This window comes from Asterias amurensis, chromosome 3, assembly GCF_032118995.1.
Source record: "Asterias amurensis chromosome 3, ASM3211899v1".
NCBI classification, from domain to species: domain Eukaryota; kingdom Metazoa; phylum Echinodermata; class Asteroidea; order Forcipulatida; family Asteriidae; genus Asterias; species Asterias amurensis.
Window position 1 is genome coordinate 13,152,336 of NC_092650.1, and position 24,463 is coordinate 13,176,798.

A 24,463-nucleotide genomic window follows, 5' to 3' on the forward strand; every position below is an offset into this window, starting at 1 on the left:
TCCAGTGCGCAAAGGAAAATTGATGAAAATTTAGGAGAGTGGGGAGGAGGGGGGGGGGGCTTTCCTTTGAGCTGGGGGAGTAAATTAACTAATGAGATACTAGAGGAAATGAAACATTGAATGCCCCTTGTGACATGGCCTGCCCAGCCCTGGTCTGTCCATTACAGTAAATTAATTGATGACAGGCTGACAACCCATCTGCTACACACACTCCTGCCTGCCTGGTTGTCATCTAAGCACTCATGCAGGAAGAGCAAGTCCACACAACTTAAAGGGCAACTCTCTCCCTCTCTCTCTCTCCCTCTCTCTCAGTCTTGACAGCTCTGCGTCTCTAGCATAGAAATAAAACCCGGAGAACGCTGAGCTCGGCCACCCTCTGTGTTGTCTGTGGACGCGGAGTATCAGTACCGCGCGATACGCGCGTATGGCAAAATTATCATGGCAAGATGTCAGCGCACATAGACCGTTACTAGTGTTTTCATTGGTCAATGATGATGTCATTGTATGGCAAAATTGTATGGCAAAATATTTTTGCCATACACGCATTACAAAAATGGGGGTATGCGCGTCCATAAAAATGGTCTCACAACTAAACAGCACGCACAATGAGACACTCAGCGTTCTATGGGTTCTATTACTACGGTCTCTAGTCAAAACACAAGGTTGGGTTTATGCACTTCTTTTTCATAAGTACAAACAGAGTAGCGTCAAGATGATAATAGTTTTAAAATTGGTTTTCCCTTAGAAGATGGAAACACAAAGTACAATATCAAGGATGGGAAGGGGTGGGAAAAAAAGTAATTAATTAGTGAATGTGGCAGAGGAGGGAAATCTATGGGGGGAAAGGGTATATTTTGTATGATGTTTACCTTTAACGTCTGCTAGAGAGGCAGAAGTACTAAGATGTCTAGCTGCTACTGATCATGTGTTATTGATAGGCCTGATGTCTTCAATTACACTTAGTTCCCCATCATTGAATCACTGGCTACTCACCCCATGATTAAAACCTTACCAATTTCTTATGAAGGTAAACTCCTAGCACTAGGCTGGGCTTTCAATAAAATAAGACCAAATATCTTGCATCTGTTCGGAAATGGAAAACCTTTGTTTCCTTTTGTGCATTGTTTACATCTCAGTAGTTGCTTGAAGAGCCACTAAAGTATCTTTTTCAAGGATACTTCTCAACTAAATGCTACAATATACGATTTCTGAAGAAATAAAGCTAAATAATTCTTGCATGAACCATGTTTCTCACATTTATCTTGATACAGATTGATGCTGTTTCTCTTTCTTAAATATTTTTTTACTCAATTTTTAGTTCGGTATTTTGTCTCGTTGTACTTATTAAAATGATTTGTGGTATATATACATGTATAGTACAATTATTACATGTTATGATTTCAATAACCCAACGGTAGTTTGAATTCACCTTTAAATAAAGAATTACAGCTGGCAATAGGTCATATTTCCCTGTGGGAATTAACTGGTAACCAAACACTGTAATCGTATCCAAACTTTATTTCATTTGTTGTATTAGTCCATCCTTGGTAAGATACCTTGTTTGATTTCCAATGGTATATCTTTTAGAGTAAAGCTAAAGCACTACTGACAGTGACAAAGATGGATGTTTGTTTTGTGATATTGGAAATTTATTTAGGACTGTCAAGATTTCCGTTTTGTAACTGAATGCAAAGCCAGCAGTCCTGATGCTGTCAGTTTACCCTCTTAAATTCTGTTGGCAGTTTACCAAAATGGTGAAGACTCTTGTCTTGTCTTGTTTTTTTTTAAATAAAAAGGAAAGCTTAACCATGGAGCTTATCAGAGTGAGCTGGTTCTTTTCCCTTGATGTTTAAATTTTAAATCAATATAAACCACAAGGGAATCTGACTGGGTAAGTTTTGAAATGATTTTCGGGGTTGAATAAAGAATTGACTAGAGTGGGATTTGAACCAACGACCTCTGGATTAACGTGCCGGCGCTCTACCAACTTAGCTATCTAGCCCTATATTGGCGGTGTCCCTGGATTGGCGGTGTCATTGGACACCGCCAGTATAGGGCTAGATAGCTCAGTTGGTAGAGTGCCGGCACGTTAATCCGGAGGTGGTTGGTTCAAATCCCACTCTAAGTCAATTCTTTGTTCAACCCCAAAAATCAATTTTAAATCATCAGTTTTGCACAGTGCTTACATGTACACAGTGCTTGCAATGTTTTCATATAGCCAATTCCTTGGTGTGTAAATACAAGAGAAGGAGAAGGTTGTAGTATAAGCACCTTCTGTCCTAGTTGTCACTTGTCAGTAGTGCCAGATATTATTGTGGCAGTCATGTCTCTGTCTCTAGCTCCAGACTGGAACATCTGTCCCCTGGATTGGATTGTTGTAGTCTCCGGTGATACTCACTCTAGGTTATGTCAATTACCATGATGTGCAGTACATCCTCTACTCATCAGTTGATGTGGCTTGTAAATTGATTTCTTGGTTCTTGATGAGGGAGCCAGCACAAAAACAAATTTTGTTTCTGATACCTTGATCTTAATAATTACTGAGGGTTTGAGATTTAGTGTAGTTGAGTATGACAAAGTTAAGATTTGTAACTGTTGAGCCTGTGCAGGCCTACTACATTGTATGTTCAGTTTTGTAGAACTCTTACTCTGAACTCATACAAGAATCTACTTGAGTTACCTTTTGATGGTACTCCTCTCGTACTCAGCTAGCAAAATACTGGCTCTCAAATTCCATACTCAATACTCAAAAGAAAAAGTAATCATTATTCAACATTTTTTTTTTTTTTTTTGCCACAAAATTTACTCTGACTCTATTTTAAGTACCAACAAATTATTATGTTTCGTTAGTGCATTTTTGCCTTTGGTATTTAAGGAGTAGAAGATGAGCAATAGAAAAAGTAAAATTGAAGTTCTCCTCATGATGTATTTACTAGTCTTGGTGCAAGACGTTTCTCGTTTTCCTTTCATGCACAGCGCGGTCAACTCACCAACAGCGCCCGCACCGACTCACCTGACTAAGTCCACTCACTGTCCCGCGAGACGGTGAGTGGAGTGAGTCGGTGCGGGCGTTGTTGGTGAGTTGGCCAAGCTGTGAATGAAACGTCTTGCACCAAGACTATGTATTTACATGCCTGTTACTTTTCGTCACCATGACCATGGAAAAAATAAGCATCAAACTAATGAATTTAATACAAAAAAATTCATAAACTGTTTATATTGACAAAAAAATGTGGTTCAAGTGAGACTCGTCATAGTCTGAGTCCAAGTGTTTTATCGACAAAGTCACCAAAAACATGACTCAATCCAGACACGATTGGACCAGATGTTTTACACTTCGAAAGGATGTGCTAAAACACTGCTTTTCAAATGCATATGAGATCCAGTCATAACTTTATGTTTTCCTGCAAAAGTCCTAACTGTGACCAGCAAACAGGTGATGAAATGCCATCGCATGAATAGGGCTTTGCCCCCCTGTCCTCCAACCCACTTCTGGATCCCCAATCATTACATAAGAAGACAGTCTGTGGGTTCACAATGTAGTCACATCAGTCAGAGCTCATCTTTCAAATGATGACATGCTGTATGTTCAAACCCATTCTACATGAATGTTCAGGGCTGAAAGGCAGAGTTATTCTTCTCACACTGTATTTAAAGGCAGTGGCGCTATTGGTAATTACTTCAATTAATTATTACCATTAAACCTTACTTTTACTTGGTAACAAGTAATGGGGAGCTGTTGATAGTCTAAAACATTGTGAGTAATGGCTCCCTCTGAAGTAACATAGTTTTCAAGAAAGAAGTAGTTTTCCGCGAATTTGATTTTGAGACCTCAGAATTAGATTTTGAGATCTCGAAATCTAGCATCTGAAAGCACACTACTTAGTGTGACAAGGAAATTTTGTCATCCATTATTATCTCGCAACTTTGACAACCAATTGAGCTCAAATTTTCGCGGGTTTGTCATTTTATGCATATGTTGAGATACACCATGTGAGATGACTGGTCTTTGCAATTACCAATAGTGCCCAGTGTCTTTAATAAATCCCATGTTCATACTTTGGGTGAAGTTGTTGGGAGAGATTTACAGCAACAGGTGTTTTGGCACTATGTAAGTGGGTGTGAATTGTGTGAATAGTACAACTGTTACCAAACAGATGTATGCAACTCGTTCTATTTACTGATTGCTTGTCATTCTACTTGATGACAAAGAGTGACACCATATGTGACATTGCATTTATTGATCGGTTCCAAAACCATTCATTTATTGGGAAAATATTTTGAAGAGAGGCTGCAACTTTTGTGTCTATGTAAATTGTTTTAATACCATTCTTGATTGCACGTAGCATGTGATAAGTTGTAAACCTGCAACCTTAACTGAGCATAACAACTCTGATTATTTATTTGTAAAAATCTCAATAAAGGTGCAAGTAACTCTGGAAGTGTACTGAAAGGGTGCTACCATTATTTGCAAGGTTTCTTTGGTGATATCATTATTGTTTGCAAAACTTAAATTTTTCTGCAAAATATTCATTTGAGAATTGGTTTTGGTTCGAACAAAGGACCTCCTCAGTTTCCCTGAAAGGCAAGTTCCTTTAAAGGCAGTGGACACTATTGGTAATTACTCAAAATAATTATTTGCAAAAAACCTTACTTGGTAACGAGTAATGGGGAGCTGTTGGAAGTACAAAACATTGTGAGAAAAGGCTCCCTCTGAAGTGGAGTAGTTTTCGAGAAAGAAGTAATTTTCTGTGAATTTGATTTTCGAGACCTCAGATTTAGAATTTGATGTCTCAAAATCAAGCATATGAAAGCACACAACTTTGTGTGACAAGGATGTTTTTTTTCTTTCATAGTTATCTGGCAACTTCCATGACCATTTGAGCTCAAATTTTCACAGGTTTGTTATTTTATGCACAGGCTGAGATGCTGTGTCTTTAAGTAGTTATTTGAACATCTTGGCCACCAGAACTGATTGTGGACTATCGCAGTAGATTCCACCCCTCTTTAAATCCCAAGGCCCTAGCTGGGGTTTTCTTTATTGTCACTGTCTCAAGACAGAGCTTGGGTGTACAGTACATTGACCAATGAGCTGTCAGCTTGGGATCTTCATCAAGCGTTGAGGCTGAGCGATACGAAGCATTGATTTTAGATTTCCTAGACAGCTGCGTCTCTCCTTTGATCCTGCCAGGTTGACCATTTTTGTAAAAGGCGCTTCACCTTTCTCCCTCTTGATCCTTTATACCATCAGCACCTGCCGTCGAACCACGCTAATATCCGATCTGGTGGACAACGCAAGGGTGTCCTGTTTTCCCAAACACCGAGATCTGTTTTCCTTTAACATCTCATTTTCGCACTCTCATTTCCCGACCACCTGCTGCGAGAGTGGATATTGGTATGTTGGATATTGCAACATTAGTTTTCAATTCGATATTCAGCCTCTCTCTCTCTATTTGGTTGTGTCTTTTCTGTGTAGATCATAGCGATAGCAGAATGCCTGAGTCACCCATTGAACAGAGTAGCATGAACAAGCATACTGCTCAGACCTCACCTAGTGCTGTAGCTATGGCAACACATCCAAGGTCCCTCTCTACAAACTCGGCATCAGGTAAGCTTTTTTGACTAAGTCTTAGTTGTTTAGTTTTATCATTTTAAAACAGAAGTTGCAGACATTATGAGGTGGAGAATACAAACCATGTCACAACAGTTTGTGTTGAACATGACTTTTCATATCACCCTACATTGTCGCACTGCAGAACTGAGCCCCCGGTTCATAGCTCTGCGTATCATGACATCCTACAGCCCAAATAATAGTTTACTGGGTGTTGTTTGCGCAGAATTCTTTGGTAATTCATTAAACGGTACCCAGTGTTGTCTTGGTCAACCATCTAAAGACGATGTGACCTGTGACATCATTACAAAAGAGCCACGGAGCCTGGACTTCCTGCAGCCACGATTTGTACATAACCTAATGGAAGAAATCATAAAATCTTTTATTTTATGGAGATTGCACTGTCTAATTCTTGTCAACTTTTGATATGAAGAAAGGGGGCACATCTCAAAACTTGTTTAGCTTTTAGTTTTCATAATTCTTGGATTTACATGGAAATTGTGACACAAAATGTCAAATTTCCCATATGACCTGTGCAGTATTGTGCCTGCCAGATTACTCAAAGAATGTACAAGGTCGCAATTATTGTAACCAAAGTTTACATGGTCTATACAATCAGCTTGTTACATTTACCTGAGTAAACACCCTGAAATTGTTGACCCCTTTTCAAGAGTTGATTATTTTGTGTAGATCTTGAGTCAACAAAGAGAGAAAGCATTGCAGTTCCAGAGAGTAAACTTATCTAGAGACTTTGCAGTGCATTGAGTGAGAAAGTTTAACCAACATGAAGATGGCTGAACTTTTGAAATCAATATTGAATTTGTTTTGGCCAAAGTCCTGTCAGATCCGCCTGTCATTGTCTCGAGCTGATACCTCTTAACCATGCAAACGACCCTTCATCCTGTGACAGGTTCACTGGTGAATGGGATGCATTCACCACACAGTGTCAATAGCACCCCATCACCCCCAAGCAGTGTCAGTGGCATGACACCGGCTGGACAGGAGCTACCCCCAGCCTGTGGGGCCAGACAGCTCAGTAAACTCAAACGATTCCTCACTACACTGCAACAGTTTGGCTCGGATATCTCACCCGAGATTGGAGAGAGGGTCAGGAACCTAGTGATGGGACTAGTGGTAAGTCTTGATTGAAAAGGTTTTCAACTAGTTGTTTAAACCCGCCGAGGCCGGGTTCTCGATTATTTACCTCGACTTTGTCTCGGTAAAATTATCAAGAACTAGGCCTCGTTGGGATTAAACCACGAGTTGAAAACCTCTTCACCACACATTGATTCCCTTTTTAAAGACACTGGACACACTTGGTAATTGTCAAAGACTAGTCTTCACAGTTGGTGTATCTCAACATATGCATAAAATAACAAACCTGTGAAAATTTGAGCTCACTTGGTTGTCGAAGCTGCGAGATATTAATGAAAGAAAAAAACACCCTTGTCTCACTGAGTTGTGTGATTCCAAATGCTTGATTTCGAGACCTCAAATTCTAAATCTGAGGTCTCAAAATCAAATTGGTGGAAAATTGCTTCTTTCTCGCAAACTACATCTCTTCAGAGGGAGCTGTTTCTCACAATGTTTTATACTATCAACCTCTCCCTATTACTCGTTACCAATAAAGGTTTTATGCCAATAATTATAGTGAGTAATTACCAATAGTGTCCACTGCCTTTAATAAGACCTGAATATTTTACTTAAGCCTTCACCAGGTGTACATGTACATAGGTATTAAGCCCTTGTACCAAATAAAATGTTCCTACTTAAAGCCATTAGACACTTTCGGTAAACAGTATTGTCCAAGGCCCACACTTCGTGTATCACAACTTCTATATAAAACAACAAACCTGTGAAAATTTAGGCTCAATCGGTCATCGGAGTCGGGAAAAAATAACAGGAAAACCCACCCTTATTTCCCACGTTTCCTCGTGTCATGACATGTGTTCAAAACAAATTCGGTGTCATGACATTCGTAATTCTCGCTATCGAGAATTGATATTGTTATAATGTTTTCTCAAAAAGTAAAGCATTTCATGGAATAATATTTCAAGAGAAGTCTTTCACCATTACCTTCTGTAAACCCTTTAAATTATTTGTAAATCTGTGAAATTTTTTTTTCTGCACCGAAAGTGTATAATGGCTGCAAGGTATTACTTTGGTTTTTGGTCAGTAATCATCAAAGTATTTTTTATTTTTATTTTTTTCACCATAATTCATCTCATCTTTTGATATTTATACTATTAATTATCTTTGATACATTCAGAATAATGCATTGACAGTGGAGGATTTCCACAACAAGCTTCAGGAAGCAACCAACTTTCCCCTCAGGCCGTTTGTCATACCATTTCTTAAGGTGAGTAGAAGAATCTCGACTCTGAGCTTACAGCTTTGCTGCCCTCTACTCAGGATTTGTTAAGTCACGGTCTTCTGTGATTTCCGTAAGAACTATACACATTACCGAATAAGCTGAATGATTTCATAGGTTGTTTTTCTGTACCAATGCTTGTAAATAAACTCACAGGCCTTAAACTTCACTCAGCAATTTGCCACTGATGAGGGGCACTTCTACGGGGAAAGTTTTTGGAAGAAACTATAAACCGATAGTTAAATTGCTGGTACAATCATGTGTAAATCTCTTTTAGTTTTAGTTTGTATTGGAACCTTGCAGGGGACACCACAGCAAAAGCACAGGGCACCAGAGCAATGGACCCTTCCCATGAAATATGCTAATTACATTCACGCATGCGTACAGACCCTGTTGGTTGCCAAACGCCATAGAGTTGTGCACTAAGCAGATGCGCAATCGCGTCTGCGTGCTGCACCCATTACCCATGTACAAAACAGCGCGATGTTCCCTCAGTTTGCCAACCAAAACGTTAGTGCGCACGCGCTATGTGCAATTTACATATTTCATGGGAAGGGTCTATTGCTGTGGGTCCCTTTGGTTATTTTTAGGCCTGAATTCATGCCACCCCAAATCCTCACATTATGTTTTATGTTATCAAAGTTCAGGCCTTGGTTTTTTTTTACTGCAGTCTGGCTGATTTTGAATGATGCTAGACAGTTTCCAGCTGAATTGTTAAGCAATCTTAAAGGTTAACAGACGTTTAATATTGGTTGTACTTTGCTCTTCCCATCAGGCCAATCTTTCCCTCCTCCAGAGGGAGTTAATACACTGTGCCCGCATCGCTAAGATGACTCCGTCCCAGTATTACATGCAACATGAGCAACAGATTCTGGATGGGAAGACCATGCCGGTAGAAGGAGAAGCAGTCGCTGATATTAATGAGAATGGTAAAAGAAGAACACCTGATGACAGGTAATCAGCAGTCCATAGATCATGTCCTTCTCAAATTATTTTTATTTCTCCAGTTTGGAGTCAAGTGTTTTGTGATTTTTTTCAACAACCATAACAACCGATAATGACCAATTATTTGTGCAAGTGCGGTACAGTCTGGTAAAGACCAGATTGTCAATCTGCTGAACCTCAGTTTGCAATGAGCGCATCATTATTCGTTTGTTTCCGCTGTTATATACACAAAAAATTTGCCTTCTAAAATTGTCATTTTGCAATTCATGAACGCGTTTGATGTTTGGGGAAAGATGTCTGTCAAATTATTAAGATTTCAAAGAATTAAACCATCAGCATATAATGTAATTGTAATACGACAAACTAGTACCAGTTTTTTCTTTAAAGGCAGTGGACACAATTGGTAATTACTCAAAATAATTATTAGCATAAAAACCGTCCTTGGTGACGAGGAATGGGGAGAGGTTGGTAGTATAAAACATTGTAGAAACGGCTCCCTCTGAAGTGCCATAGCTTTCGAGAAAGAAGTAATTTTCCACCAATTTGATTTAGAGACCTCGGATTTAGAACTTGAGGTCTCGAAATCAACCATCTATACGCATATGGCTTCGTGTAAGAAGGGTGTTTTTTCTTTCATTATTGTCTCGCAAGTTCGACAACCAATTGAGCTCAAATTTTCACAGGTTTGTTATTTTATGCATATGTTGAGATACACCAACTGTGAAGGCTAGTCTTTGACAATTACCATTAGTGTCCGCTGCCTTTAAGCGAAATTGCAATTATTAGCAGGCTCATCTTCCAATTCCTATTTGTAAAGTTTAGGTAGTTGTTCACGGTCATTATTGTATCCAGTCTTATTTCTCTGTGGATTTTTTTCTCAAAGGTTGGTTTTAAAAGTTAATATCATACTTAAACTTAAATACTGACTTCAAATTGTTTGATGAGCATTCAATACTGTTTTGAGAAGATGGGACAGTGTGGGTTAACCTGTTGTGTGTATTTGAGTGATTCCATTGTCAGGCGACCAAAGTACAGTGTACTGTAAGGTTTGCAGAGCTGAAATATGATACCTTATAATGGATCATTCAATTCAAGATGATAAAGGAGTTCCAAAGTCTCTGTACTTTATTTCCTATCTCGGCTAGATAATGTGATGAAATTCATGATTAAAGTTGACAATGTAATGGGAATTTATCGCTAACATGCGGCTTCTTAAGCTCGATTTATGAAGTTCTCTTAAAAGGCATTGCATTGCCTCTCTTAATAATGATATAGGCAAATGTACTAAATATTGACAAGCGCGGATGAGATGAGAATGTCTCCCTTCATTATTGACCAATGAATTTTTTTGCCAATGTCCATTGTCATGACTATCTTGTAAACCTTTCTCCACATGTCTTTCCATTTTTGTAACTTCTGGAGCTGCAATTGACTTAACCCTGATTAAATTGTTTGTATCTACAGAATAATGGGTCGACCAAAAGAGAATGGGGCTGATCACATGACCGAGGTACCTCTCCCCAAGAGACACTGTACAGTGAGTCCGGGTAGTATTCATCTAACGACCCCACCTCAAGCCCCTAACCATTACCCTCCGGCGGCCATGCCTCATCATCAAATCCGTATGGAGGACCTTGCCCATGCTAGAGAGATGCGAGAGATGGCAAGAGAGAGATACGAGAGGGAGCGGGAACGACACCCTGGATATAGTGAGTAGTATTTGCTTGTCCCTAAATGAAGATAGTGTTTGCATAATCTGCTAACAACTTACTACTATCTGTACACTTTCAAAGTATTTCTTGTAAAGTATATAATAATTATAATAATAATAATAATAATAATAATAATAACAATAATAATAGTGGCTTCTTATATAAAATAGCGCTCAGTATGCACCCGATGCTTTCTTGAACAAGCCAGATAAGCTTAAAGGCAGTGGACACTATTGGTAATTGTCAAAGACTAGTCTTCACCATCGGTGTATCTCAACATATGCATAAAGTAACAAACCTGTGAAAATTTGAGCTCAATCGGTCATCAAAGTTGCGAGATAATAATGAAAGAAAAACACCCTTGTCACACGAAGTTGTGTGTTTTTAGATGGTGGATTTCGAGACCTCTCAAGTTCTAAATCTGAGGTCTCAAAATCAAATTCATTGAAAATTACTTCTTTTTCGAAAACTATGGCACTTCAGAGGGAGCAGTTTCTCACAATGTTTTATACCATCAACCTGTCCCCATTACTTGTCACCAAGAAAGGTTTATGCTAATAATTATTTTGAGTAATTACCAATAGTGTCCACTGCCTTTAACATGTTCCAGTTTTTCTATGAGTTACTGCTGGAGTGTTACCAGACTGACCCGACATTTTAGAAATTTTGCATATTGGGAATCTATTGTCAAGGCCCCTCAAGAAGTATGTTTGTCAAATTTGGAGTCCTAGCATTTCATCTGTGGGTGGGCAGGGCCAATTTCATTTTGAAAAGGGCACTTCCACTGAAAAAAAAATCTCAAGTCTGTGGGGAACTTTTGAAGGGACACCAAGGCAAATACCAGGGACAATCAGAGGTCATGACCTCAGTGTAACTCCAGGCCTGATACTTTGTGGGAGGGGAGAGTTTTGGTGTCATATAATGTAGGCATCTGTAGGCATTTCCCTGATTTCAGCATGTGTACAAAATCCATTCAAATTTTCTGGAAAGAAGTATTTAAGCAGTCACCAATACAGATTTTGTCCAATCCTCATGTTTGGTTGTTTGTGGAGATTTTCAGAACTTTCTTTATGCACAGTTTGTAAACCTCTTGAATTGAAAACATCTGGAAGGTTTCGGGTCGAGAATAAGGTTAACCCCAGGCCCCCAAAAGACACTTCTCGGGAATGTTCACATTCACCCAAATCTCATCTCTGAACATGAACTGATGGATCAGTTTCAGTCAACATGTGTGTCTGGCATACAGACTGGATTTATGCATCCCTGTATGGAAATCTGATACATGTAATTTTGTATTGGATCAATTGGCCTGGTTTTTGTACAAAGACCATAAAAGGATGCTATTATTGGACCTGCCCTACATGTTGATAAAGACCAGATTTGAAGTCTTTTATTCTTTGTAGCTGTATCCTTCCTGTGATATAAAAGGGGAGCTTAGATTGTCGCTCGAACCATCCGCTCATGTGTCAATTTTAGAACCAACAGAGTTCCATTTAACTTGAGAGCTAATCTAATTGAACCATTTAGAGGTTTTCTAAGAATGGTTATTTCTTGATAAACCTAAAATTAAGTAATCAAGTTAAAGCCATTGGACCCTTTTGGTTCCGAAAAAAAAAAAAAAGTTCACAGATTTACAAATAACTTACAGGGTTTACAGAAGGCAATGGTAAAAGACTTCTCTTGAAATATTATTCCATGAAATGCTTTACTTTTTGAGAAAACAGCAAAACAATATAAATTCTCGTTAACGAGAGTTACGGATTTATTTTAAACACATGTCATGACACGGCGAATCGCGCGGAAACAAGGGTGGGTTTTTCCGTTGTTTTCTCCCGACTCCGATGACCGATTGAGCCTAAATTTTCACAGGTTTGTTATTTGATATAGAAGTTGAGGTACACAAAGTGTGGGCCTTGGACAACACTGTTTACCGAAAGGGTCCAATGGCTTTAAACAGCCTCTTTGCAAATCCAGTTACTTAGTGTAAAAGTCCATTAGTCATCTAAAGGTCAAAGGTGATGTGTGCACGTGTGCCTTCCCATATGCTTGGCATGCATTATACATACTATGAAGGCAATTAAGCTATGTTGATCAGGCAATTTCCTCTGCAGGTAATTCTCAATTATCTTTTTTTGCAACTAGTGAAGTATAAATTATCGGTATAAATCTTGAAGTGATATGCCAAAATCTCTCATTTCCGGGGTTGATGTCACAGCTTGTCATGCCGACGATGGACAAGCTGAAAGATTCGCAAAATAACGTCCAAGTTTAAGTGATTAAAAAGTGAAATTAAGCTCTCTGAAGTGCAGAAAATTCTAAATATTTATAAATGCAATCGCAAATTGCATTTAACAACCTTCTTTGCTCAGGTCAAAACAGATTTGTGCATGATGCCATTACTCTAAAAACAGCTTCTTAATATGTTTTAGGGAATGAATACACAGTAGGTGAAAAATAGTTTTTGCTATTTCACCCCACTTTTAATTGTAATTTTTGTTATCTTACACTTCCTGTTCAGCGCTTAGAAACCTTGTATTAAGCGCTATATAAATGCATGTTATTAGTATTATTAATAGGGAAATTTTTGAGGATATTGCTTTCAAAATTACAGTTAAAGAGTTTAAGAAGTATAACTACACAATTGTTATCAACTTTGATCGTTTATGTCAACTGCGTACATGTATTTTGAAAGCATGTTAATTATTTTTTTAATTGTGCACAAAAGAACCCAAATTGTTGCCGCTATAAAAGCATTTGGACACACGGTGTCTAACAATACAGTATTATAGTGCTGTAAGTAAATCTGTGAATTCATTACAAGCATATAGGCAGTCATGAATATATTGAATGGTTCCTTGAATAGACTAAGTCATAGCAGCCATATATGGAAGATGTAACCGGATCAGGGGGGCTCAAATTAACAAGACCAGGTACACACCTGCAGGCTTGGATTCACAGCTATTCATGTGGCTATTCGCTGCTAAACAGCACGTGGCTTGCATGTCTGGAACCTCGTACGCTGCTAAGTCCATCCATTGGATCCATTAATTAAAACACAGATAGCTCTTGGCATATTTTCTTGAAATGCGTTCATACGTTGAGTTAGGCTTAGTGAACAGAGCAAAGTGACTTGCTATTTGTATTGTCACTTCAGAAGCGGTTAATCACAATCACATTTAACCCTGGTGTTTCTTAATCCTTTTTTCCTTTCACTTTTTTTTCTTATTCGTTAAATGCATTTTTCATGCCTTTAGGCTTTTTAAAAACATAAAGACATTTCCATAATGATGGCGCAGTGAAGGTAGTGATTGTATTACAGTAGCACATAATACTAACAAAATAACAATAAACTATGTATGCTTGTGATATTTCAGTTGTGGGCAATTTGAAGATAAGGAAAAGCTTAAGATATGTCTATGGGTTGTTATGTAGTTTAATTTGTTGTTTTACGTACAGGTTTTCCAGCAAGGGAGCACGTCTACCCTGACCAAATGTTTCTCGATGATCGAATAGAGGATGACTGGAAACACGTTGACACGGTGAGTCAATTCTCTAGAGACTTCAACCTGAAGACAAAACGTTGTTATTTTGAGCTTCGTATGAGGCAAAACAATACAGATACTTCCTGTATGATGATCTGGTAAGATTGTAGAATCTGATCTCGCAATCTGTGCTCAGATTTCCACTGTTGAATCTTCTGCTCGACTACAACAATTGGATGACGATGAAACGGGAACGGAGATACGCCATTTCATCTTTCAAGAGCCGAGGGAAGTGTCCTATTACAGGGAAAACCACTGTGTGGATATTGTTGACACTGAAATTGAGCGGTGTAAATGGCTGCCTTAATACGGGGAGTTAATGTGGCTGAGTGTGTTTATAATGAATGGGAAGTGGTTGATCCCAATGGGTAATGTCATATTGTTAGTGTCTGATTGCTGAAGCGTAGAGGCAGGATATCCCACTACAAGTCAACATACTAGACTTTTTATTATCAATATTTTCATATAGGGTTACTAGATGTCAATTAATATCCAATCCCTTTAGCTTGGGTCAAATAGGTTATCATGAATATATGGGTTAGCGAAGCTGAAGCCGTAGCTGAAGCCGTAGAGGTGCAGTGCAAAGCGGAGGTTTAGATAACTATGGGGCTGGATATTCCTCATCTTACATTGTTTTCTTTTATTTCTGATTTTTCTATGTGGACATGAAGTTGAAATATGTAGTACAGGAATACTGCCAGACTGCCAGACTTGGTTTATGTCTGACATAAACCAAGTCTGGCAGTATACATAGAAGTGGAGGCTCAAGACTATACTGCTTGTTTATTACAAGCATTATGAGATTTGGTTATGAATTATCACGTTTGTAATGTTTATCAGAGCGGATGGAATTGATGACGAGAAATTATATTGCTTGAGAAACTTCCATTTGAGGGAAATATAATTGTGCCTAGACCTTGATTTTGGGATGGCAGTTGTACAAATATTTCATGATGAATGTTGGTGTTTCCACCTTACCTGTTATTGATTCACGGACATGTTAAACCATTCCATGAAATTGTATTTTACTATCCATGTTCAGAGCCTATCATTCAAGGTCTTCATTGAAAAAGTAGAATCTAGCCTATAGCATCCATTTTGTATGGCAACATGAACCCCCATTGTTAAGATTCCCGATTCATGAATGATTTTGTTTCAGATGTTACAATGCATTGTTGGCATGGTAGAAAAGACCAAACGTGCTCTGGCTGTGCTGCACCAGCGCAGCATTCAGGACCGGGAGGAGCTCTCTCTATGGGCGCGCCGTCACACCGAGAACACAGAGCAAGATTTAAAGAAACGGGCTGGAGAGATAATGACCCATTCACTTCGGCAGAATGAGGAACGTGTCTCGGAAGTGAAGCGAAGGACTGGTATGTCCAGGAACACTCTCAGACTCGGTGATTGCACTTTCCCACATCTTTCATTCGGTGTGTGTCCTAAGAGACTAGGCTTCTTTTTCTTATGTCTGTGTCTGTGTTGAAAAATGACGGATCAAACAGTGTCCTTTATACCCCGGGCTTTCATGACTGTGATACAGTTAGGAGGGAAATATCTCTTGAAATAGAAAGCAGCACTGTGCTGTAGATGTTCCACGCGGTTCAAAGTGTTTAAAAAAGAAGAAAATGATTCTAATAATTGATTTTTTTTTTCTTTTTCTTTTTTTCATTTGTTTTTTTGTTTTGTTTTTTTTTTCATGAAGGCATTAAAGGTCCATGACCCAAGTGAGTCTTTGAAGATGCTGTTAAATAAGGGATTTGGGGCACTATTTGATCTGTCAGAGCATGTTTTGTCATTTTTTCAAAGTGTTGTGTATTGATAATGGTGAAGGGTTCAATTATCGTAACAGTGGTTTAATCCTTCCATTTGCAAATACATCTTGCATGCTGAATGTATTATACATCTCAAAACAACTCAGTTCATCAAAACCGTGAGAAGATAACTTGTTTAAAATTGTATTAATCATCATAAAAAAAAGTAAATAATTAAAAACCAGCATTTCTGACTCCTTGTGGACATTGTTCCCGGGGGTTGTAAAAGAGTTATCCTGGTAGGACTCATGCATAATCCCTGCGTAACCTTGGGTAGATTGCCATATGGCATCGGCACCATACAATCAAACAGTATTATTTAATTTTATACTGACCAATTTATTGCCTAATTGGTATTGGTGAATGGTAGACCTAGTTGAACAAAGTAACATATGTTATTAAAAAACAACAGCCATCAGTCCAGCCAGAAAATTAAACAGAAGCTGTGCTTATTAGATTGTCCTAATTGTTCCACAATACATTTAAAATACTTTATTAATCAGCAAATGTAAACAGAAAGGACAATTGCCGTCGGTGAAAATTATAATTGTATCATTGACAACAATGTACATGTACAACACAATAGTTGTATTTTTTTATTTTTTTTATTTTTTATTTTTTCTGCAAGTCTCCTGACACAAGGCCTGAAGGCCACTTTAAGGTGTGGGCTACAATTATTTTTTTTCCAGAGTCCGTTGCCACCTACTCCTAGGGCTGAAACAGGGTTATCCTTTTCCCAGTCCATACAAATGTATTGTATTGAGCTTAGCATGTTACTGAAAATTGCATGCTTACATCATAACATGAATTAGTCAACCTTGAAATTTTCTAGCCTGAAAAATATAGTTTTTAATTCTGTTGAATCATCATTTGATTTTAAAAGAAACTGTGAATAAAAAATACTCCTATTCCACGTTTTATTACATCAACAAAGCACTCTGGCCATCAAACAAAATGTATTTAAAAAGTGACATCTATTCTGAAATGCAAATTTATGCAAATTTAATTAATTTTTGTTAATGCAAATGAATCTATTATCTTTTAATTTGGACTAAGCCTACCTGCATATGTGCCACATAAGCGGTAATGCTTATTAATTTTTATTTGATACTATCAGGTTGTTTACCTTTTTTGTTTTCTCTTAAAATTTAAGGTCCACAAATATTTTAACATCTTGTAAGCATATTGATTAACACACTTTAATTAACTCAATGCTGTTAAAGGTTTACAAAAATACCAACCTTTTTTAATTAATAATATTTAAAGGTGTACAAACTCCAGAATGCAATGGTTTAAATGCAGAGCCTTGGAACGTGTGCCAAAAGCTATTGCCTGGTTTCAACATAAAACACAAAAGAGCCTAAATTTGTCCCTGGTAAGCGTAACGGGGTCAGGTTTGTTTATCCAGGTGCAGACCGTACTAGTATTGGGCATGAACCCTGCAACCCATACACTGCTTAGTCTTCTACCACAGCCATTCCTTGCTGTCGGTAAAATGAAACACAGCTGTGCCAGGCTGCACATCAACACTCATTGCTGTGCATTCAATCATTTTAGGACAAAATAACTTGGAGAGCTGACAGGCCGTTTTTATAGGCATCCTGGGATATGCCAGACATCTGGCAGTCATTTCGCTCTGAATCTCAACATGTTATGAGTTCAGATGAAGAATGATGGATTGAAAAAAAAAAAATGGTTTTTAGTAACAAAACACCCCACTGGCAATTACTGTAATGTTCCACAGATGACAACTGCCTCACGTTGTCCAGATTTCTTGTTTTTGGACAACTTGTCCCAGAAAAAAAAAATGAGGTAAAAAGATGAGGCATGTGAGACATATGGCTGGCAGGTATTTTGTTAGACCAAGCATGTTATGGCTGAGCTGATATGTGCTACCAGGCTATTCATAACACCATGCTTAAAATAGAAGCCATGTTTATTGGCAATTTGCAGATAGTAGTACCATATGGTCCTTGCCATATTGAGGTACCCTGCTCCCAAATAGTTCACACAAATTGGTTTTATTTTTAAAAGTTGTATTAAATTATTGACTGAATATTCCCAATTGGGTGCGTTTGTTAACTATAATTACTATTTCTTTTAAAAGAAGAAGCTGTGAATGAGGTAAAGCGCCAGGCCGTCTCCGAGCTGCAGAAAGCTGTTGCAGCTGCAGAACAGAAAGCCAATGAGATGGTGAATGCTGAGAGGGCTAAGATTGACCAGGCTGTGGTGGATGCTCGCAGGCAAGCAGCAGATAATGTGGTTTCTATGCTCAATCATCAGGAAGATTCCAGTGAGGTGAGTAACGACCTCCCTCGCTCTGCTCCCATCCTAGCCCCCACCCCGTGGTGTCCCACCTCCCACATATCCGTCCCCCGTCCCCTCCCAACACACCATCATAGACTGGTTATGTAACACAAATATTGCTTGTCATTTGCCATGGTAAATCAGCCTTGATGGATGTTAGCTATGGATGTTAGCTATAGTATAAAGCTTTTCTAGTTAACTTACATTTGCACTTCTGACAAATTTCAGAACTGCAAAAATATGTCCATCGAAATTAGTCTTATTTTGCATACATAGATGTCATTTGGTTTAAACTTGTGTATTTTCAACCCGAATCCTTCTCTAACCGCACTTCTCAACTGTTGAATTTTTTACTACTTTTTTTTTTTTTTTTTATGGAGCTGGAATCCAATTATTTTTGTTTATCGTACATAATCTTTAAAAAAAAACAAAATGTGAACTATTCCCTTTTTAATGCTTATATTTTATTTTTCATGTTGTATGTCTTTTAAACTCAATTTAGCCCTTGAGCTGCAATGATTGAATTTTTAACGAACCAATAAAATAATTATAATTATAATTTTGATCGAGCATTGTTGATCAACAATCAAAGAATGTAGCCATGGTACAATCAAGACAACATTTCCAAATCTGGAGGGTAATTTATGCATACGTGTAAAATCGGCAGTTTTTGGTAGCATTAGCGATGTTACATCCTGACTTCACTTCCACACTACACAGCAAAGCGGTTTTAGCAACATTACAAATGCTGCATTTTATCTTTAAATAACAAGTTATTGATAACTGATAAGGATTTCATGGGAAAAGACAGACTGTAAAACTTGGATGTGGGAATTGGCCACCTGCACTGCATACCTAACAAATGATGTATGTTAACAGTGAACTATTTCACCTCATAATCTTGATAGCTGAGCTTAACTCGCTTGCTCTCATTCACAGTGAAATTGGCTGCAACAATAATTGGAGAACGTTGATAGATTGTGGATCTGTTTGTAAAAAAACATAGTAGATTGCAAATCTTGATATTTGTATTTTTTGTTTGACCTTTTGGAGTAACTTTTACTCATCATAGTTCCAAGAATTTAATATTCCACAGTGATGGGAATTCAACTGTTGAGAAGTGTGGTTAGAGAAGGATTCGGATGGGACGTAAAGCCGTTGGTCCCATGTGTTGTGTAACGCATGTAAAAGAACCCAGTGCACTTATCAAAAAGAGAAGGGGTTCGCCCCGGTGTTCCTGGTTGTGGCTGCTTAATGCGCCGTAGCACCTTGTAAACCCTTATAAGGTGCTAAATTATTGGGTCTCAGAATGCATCACTGCAATAACCTATCTTTCTGAAAGTTTGTATATACTCAGTGCCTTGAGTACCTTGTTTGGTAGATACGTGCGCTATATAAGACTTCGATATTATATTATTATTAAATGATTTCAAAAGGATTATTTGTCCCCGTTTATATTTAAGAGTTTGTTCATGTTAAAGGCACTGTACAATTGGTAATTACTCGAAATAATTGTGAAAACTAACCTGGTAATGAGCAATAGAGAGTTCTTGATAGTATAAAACATTTTAAGAAATGGCTCCCTGTTAAGTAATTTAGCTGTTTAACAAGAGGTTATTTCTCACTCAAATAATAAAAGACTTCAAGCCTGAAGCCTAGAGTATTTTTCTTACATTCCTCTCATGCAAATTTGATGACCAATTGAGCCCAAACTTTCACAGATTTGTTATTTGATGTATATGTTTGGATACACCAAGTGAGAAAACTGGTCTTTGACAATAACCAAAGGTGTCTGGTGCCTTTAAAGGCAGTGGACACTATTGGTAATTGTCAAAGACTAGCCTTCACATTTGGTCATCAAAGGTTGCGAGAGAATAATGAAAGAAAAATAACCCTTGTCACACAAAGTTGTGTGTGTTTAGATGGTTGATTTCAATACATCAAGTTCTAAATCTGAGGTCTCAAAATCAAATTCGTGAAAAATTACTTCTTTCTCGAAAACTATGGCACTTCAGAGGGAGCCGTTTCTCACAATGTTTCATACCATCAACCTCTCCCTATTACTCGTCACCAAGAAAGGTGTTATGCCAATAATTATTTTCAGTAATTACCAATAGTGTCCACTGCCTTTTATGATGTAGAATATTTTTTGCTGATTGTTTTTTTTTTTTATTCTATAGAGTTGTTGGAATTGTGGACGTAAGGCAAATGAGACCTGCAGTGGTTGTAACACTGCTCGGTACTGCGGGTCATTCTGTCAGCATAAAGACTGGGAAACACACCATCGTGTATGTGGACAATATGCAGCACAAGCTTCTTCGTCGGGTCGTACTGATGGTACACCAACACCAGCTGCAGCAGGTAGTAGTGGCAGTAAACCACCAGCAATTATAACAGCATCTTCATCATCAGCAGCAGCAAGTCCTGCTGGATCTAGTCATTCTAATATCTCTGCTGTTGCAGGATCACCTCCCGCTGCCATACCATCAGTTCCTACTGAAACAGCACGGTAAAAAAAAAACATGGATACCTGACACTTCAACATGGTTCATCATTGGAAGATGAGACATACGTCTTTGATGTTTGATGTACTCTGTGTATATTCCTTGAGACATTGCTAAGACTTGACTTTATCCTTTGTGGATCTCAGCATGTTTTTTTCCCATCTACTGCGCATTGTGTCTGCATTTTGTACTATGTAAATACAGAGAAATAACTAATATATATATATAAATATATATATATGGAAAGAGTATTTTTGCTTTCTTGCCAGCTTCACCGTTGTGTATAAAATTTGCTGTAATCTCCAAGTCTGGCAACCCATGTAATGGATGGAGATAGGACTGACCAAGTTGGCTTAATTTGTGTAGAGTTTTTGTGTTTGCTGTAGGCTGTCATTCACATGCTGTGCTTCAAGTATAACTCACCCTGGACAATAAATGACAACTACTTCAGATTGAGGGATTTGGTAGCATGTCTACTAGACCACATTTCTCCTCCAGTGTAGCTGACCACACCCCCTTATTCTTCTTCTTCTTCTTCTTCTTCTAAGATGTTGTCTGAGACTGTTTTGATGCTATTTCAAAACAGTTAGCATAGAACCATGGCTCTTATTGTATTGTTCCCTCTATAGACCTTATGCACACGACGTCATTTCACTAGGGTGCCCTCACCTAGTGGTCAAAAGGAGGTTGTTCATTGGCCCATTATGTGCACCGCGCGTACAAATCTGTGCGTTTCGATTGTTTCATCACCGTTTTTCCCACTAAGATGGTCGCGGGATGACGTTCATGCATGAGGTCTATTGGGGTTGGTTGAGTCCAGGTATATTTGGATGTAGTTCATTCTTGTAACTGTCGCGGGAGGGGGGGACTAAGGGGCGGGGCAGGAGGGGATGGGGCAGGAGCGGGGGTTCGGAGAGGGTGTTGTATGAAGCTGTGCGTAATATGGTTTGTATTGACTTGTAGACATGACTCAGCCATAATGCAAGACATATTTCTATATAACACTATGGATATGCCTCATTTACTTCAGGAAGAGTGCTCTGCTGCTAGCACACACATAGAAATAGAATGATGGATAGTCAAATGACGTCTGCTAAAGTAACTCAATGGCCGGAGATAAATGTCAAATACATGTTTTTCATAAATAGGGATAGTGTAAAATAATGGCAGTGAAAAGGCAGTGGGTATGCCTCCATATTATGACATTAAATCTGCATTGTATGTATGTTAATTGGGTCCAATCTATGTTTGTTTGTTTTTTTTATGATTTTTTTTTTATGATTTGTTTTTACATTTTAAACGTCTCAGCAGGTAAAAATATTGAAAAACAGGGAAATTCATAATCTTTTTTTTTTTACTATAGTAAATTCATTAAAACAAGAAATACATTTTTTCTGAATTCAAAAGATTTGTAAAGTCGGGTAGGGACAAATGAATTCAGGACTTAGACCATTTAAAAATCAGTATTTTGGTGATACATTTAAGTTGTTTAGAAGGGAAAAGAACAATTTTATAAAACTGTTATGCTGATGATTGGATAAATATAAGATTCTATCGATATAAACAAGAGTTATCTAGCCGACTGGTTCATTTCAGACAGTTATTTAAAACAAGAAGTAGGAGGAATGTTCAGTATCAAATCAAAATATGGCAAAGTAGTTGCTCAAATGTCAATTGAGGGGATAAGTTTATCTTTGTATATTTAATCAAACAGCACCAACGAAGTACCTTGCCTTAAAGTGACAGATTTTTCTTTGAAAATTTTATTGCACCTATCTTTTGGAATTGGTTAAACATGTATTGATACTTTTTCATTCAGGACTTAGACATGTCAATTCAAGCTTAGTTTTGGAAGTTAAAGAATCGGGGGTTGTTAAAAAGCGCAGTTAATACTTCAGTCCCTTTGGTATTATGCACCATGTTGGTCAGTATTAACACATCTGTAAATGCTGACGAGTTGTATGCTCTCTTTTACATCAAATATTGCTGAATATAATGAGGAGCAATTTGTATCACCAACACCCACTTTGTTGTTGTCTCTTAAATTGCTGCCCAAAATTAATTCAATTCAGAAAGGGTTTGTGAAGGGGGGAAAAAAAAAACAGGCTGTGCGATGAAGTGTGGGTGGATGCAGTCTTGAGTATGTTCAAATAACACTTTAGCCAGAAGCAGTGATTGAACCAGTGCGCAGTGGAAGCTAACACCCTATTCTTCCATTGAAGGGATTACAATACAACCCTATGCCTATTCTTACAGGCCCCTCATTTTCTTGCGTCTGCGTTGGACCCTTTTGCACCTTACAGCAGCTGAGCAGAGACTCAGTCCCTCTCTGCCTCCCCACTGAGGCAGATGAGCTGCATGCAGACTCAATGCCAGGCTAGTTTCCTTCTTCTTATCTACATCTTGCATACATCCAGGCAAGCGTAGCGCACCATCACGTGTAAAGCGTTTAGATTGTGCCTTCTCCCCCCCTTGCCCGCCCGCCCGCCCGCCAGTCATTAGCTTACGTCTTCCTGTGCAGCTGCAAGCCAGCACCTGCTTCCTATAGCCTAGTCAATAGGCTAGTCACGACCCTTTGTACTTGAGACAGGTGCTGCCGTCACTGGGCCAAACCATTTCTCATACAATGTTATAAGCCAGCTTCCGTTTTTTCCCCGATATGAAAATATATAAAAAATGGTACACCCTGACTAGTCTGTAAGAGCCTGGGGGTGAGGGGGTGGGTTCTGTAGTCTAGGTCGTTAACCTTTGGATAGTTGCACTGATGAGGTTTTATATTAGAAGGTACAGCCAACAACACACTTAAATTTGAGTGCTTGTTAAAATATAATACATTGCATAGGTCATAGTTGGGGGGGGGGCTTACATATATAATGATATGCCTGATTCCAATTGAGTCATGGGTTCCCTAATAGTTTGAATATTTCTCTAATGGGGACTACAACAAGATTCGCAAGATATGATCACCGGAAGCATTAGGTGATAAGAAATCAGCTTTTATCCAATCACTAATACGGATAACAAATCCCTTGAGTTATTTCCCTGAATTTTCTGTTGATTTAGTTTTGCTCCCATAAATAAACACTGAGTTTTGTTAGTTTAAAGGAGAGGTTTTCATTATATTTAAACGGGAACAAGTGTTGTCCTTTTACTTTATGGATGTTAGCTGCAAGCAGGAACCCTTTATAATGCAGTAAAACTGAGCCATATATATATGTTTATTTAGGCGTAGCTTGTAAAAGATTTGTTCTTTGTTATTAAATTTTTTATTTTTTTTCCCTCAAATTTCAAAATGTTCCCCCATTCAAAAGTGAAAACAATCTTTATCACTTTTAAAACAATTCTGTTGCCATTCATAATAATTATTAATGAAACTATTCTACTGAAGTCAGTTTGCTTTTGAATGTTGTTTATAGCTTTGGTAATATCCAGGTTAGTAATATAATTAATCTATGTTTAAAACCAACTGCCCCCAAGTATAGTATGGCCCATTCCTCTTGCAAAGCTTTCCTTGCCGCGTTCTCATTATAGACTTGTATGTCCTTGCCATTGAATGTTGCCATAACTTGTATTGTGTGTTTTGGAGGGGTTTTTTTCTTTCTCTAAATTGATAGACCATAGAGCCAGGACCCATGATAGACATGTGAGGACATGGAGTTG

The 24,463-nt window shown here is 38.2% G+C and overlaps 1 protein-coding gene across 10 annotated transcripts in view; it reads left to right on the forward strand.

Annotated features, from left to right (window-relative positions):
• LOC139935239 (protein CBFA2T1-like) overlaps window positions 1–21,654 on the forward strand; it is a 110,721-nt gene extending 89,067 nt beyond the window's left edge. For 6 of the 10 annotated variants that reach the window (XM_071929748.1, XM_071929738.1, XM_071929742.1 and 3 more), the window contains 9 exons: window positions 5,477–5,608; window positions 6,522–6,745; window positions 7,881–7,970; window positions 8,758–8,936; window positions 10,392–10,636; window positions 14,096–14,178; window positions 15,341–15,611; window positions 18,100–18,290; window positions 20,480–21,654. In XM_071929748.1, the coding sequence (XP_071785849.1) occupies window positions 5,494–5,608; window positions 6,522–6,745; window positions 7,881–7,970; window positions 8,758–8,936; window positions 10,392–10,636; window positions 14,096–14,178; window positions 15,341–15,611; window positions 18,100–18,290; window positions 20,480–20,812 (1,731 nt within the window). In that variant the 5' untranslated portion in view covers window positions 5,477–5,493 and the 3' untranslated portion in view covers window positions 20,813–21,654. The remainder of the gene's footprint in view (window positions 1–5,476; window positions 5,609–6,521; window positions 6,746–7,880; window positions 7,971–8,757; window positions 8,937–10,391; window positions 10,637–14,095; window positions 14,179–15,340; window positions 15,612–18,099; window positions 18,291–20,479) is intronic. The other 4 variants (XM_071929739.1, XM_071929740.1, XM_071929741.1 and 1 more) reach the window with 4 other exon arrangements.
• The last annotated feature ends 2,809 nt before the right edge of the window (window positions 21,655–24,463 follow it).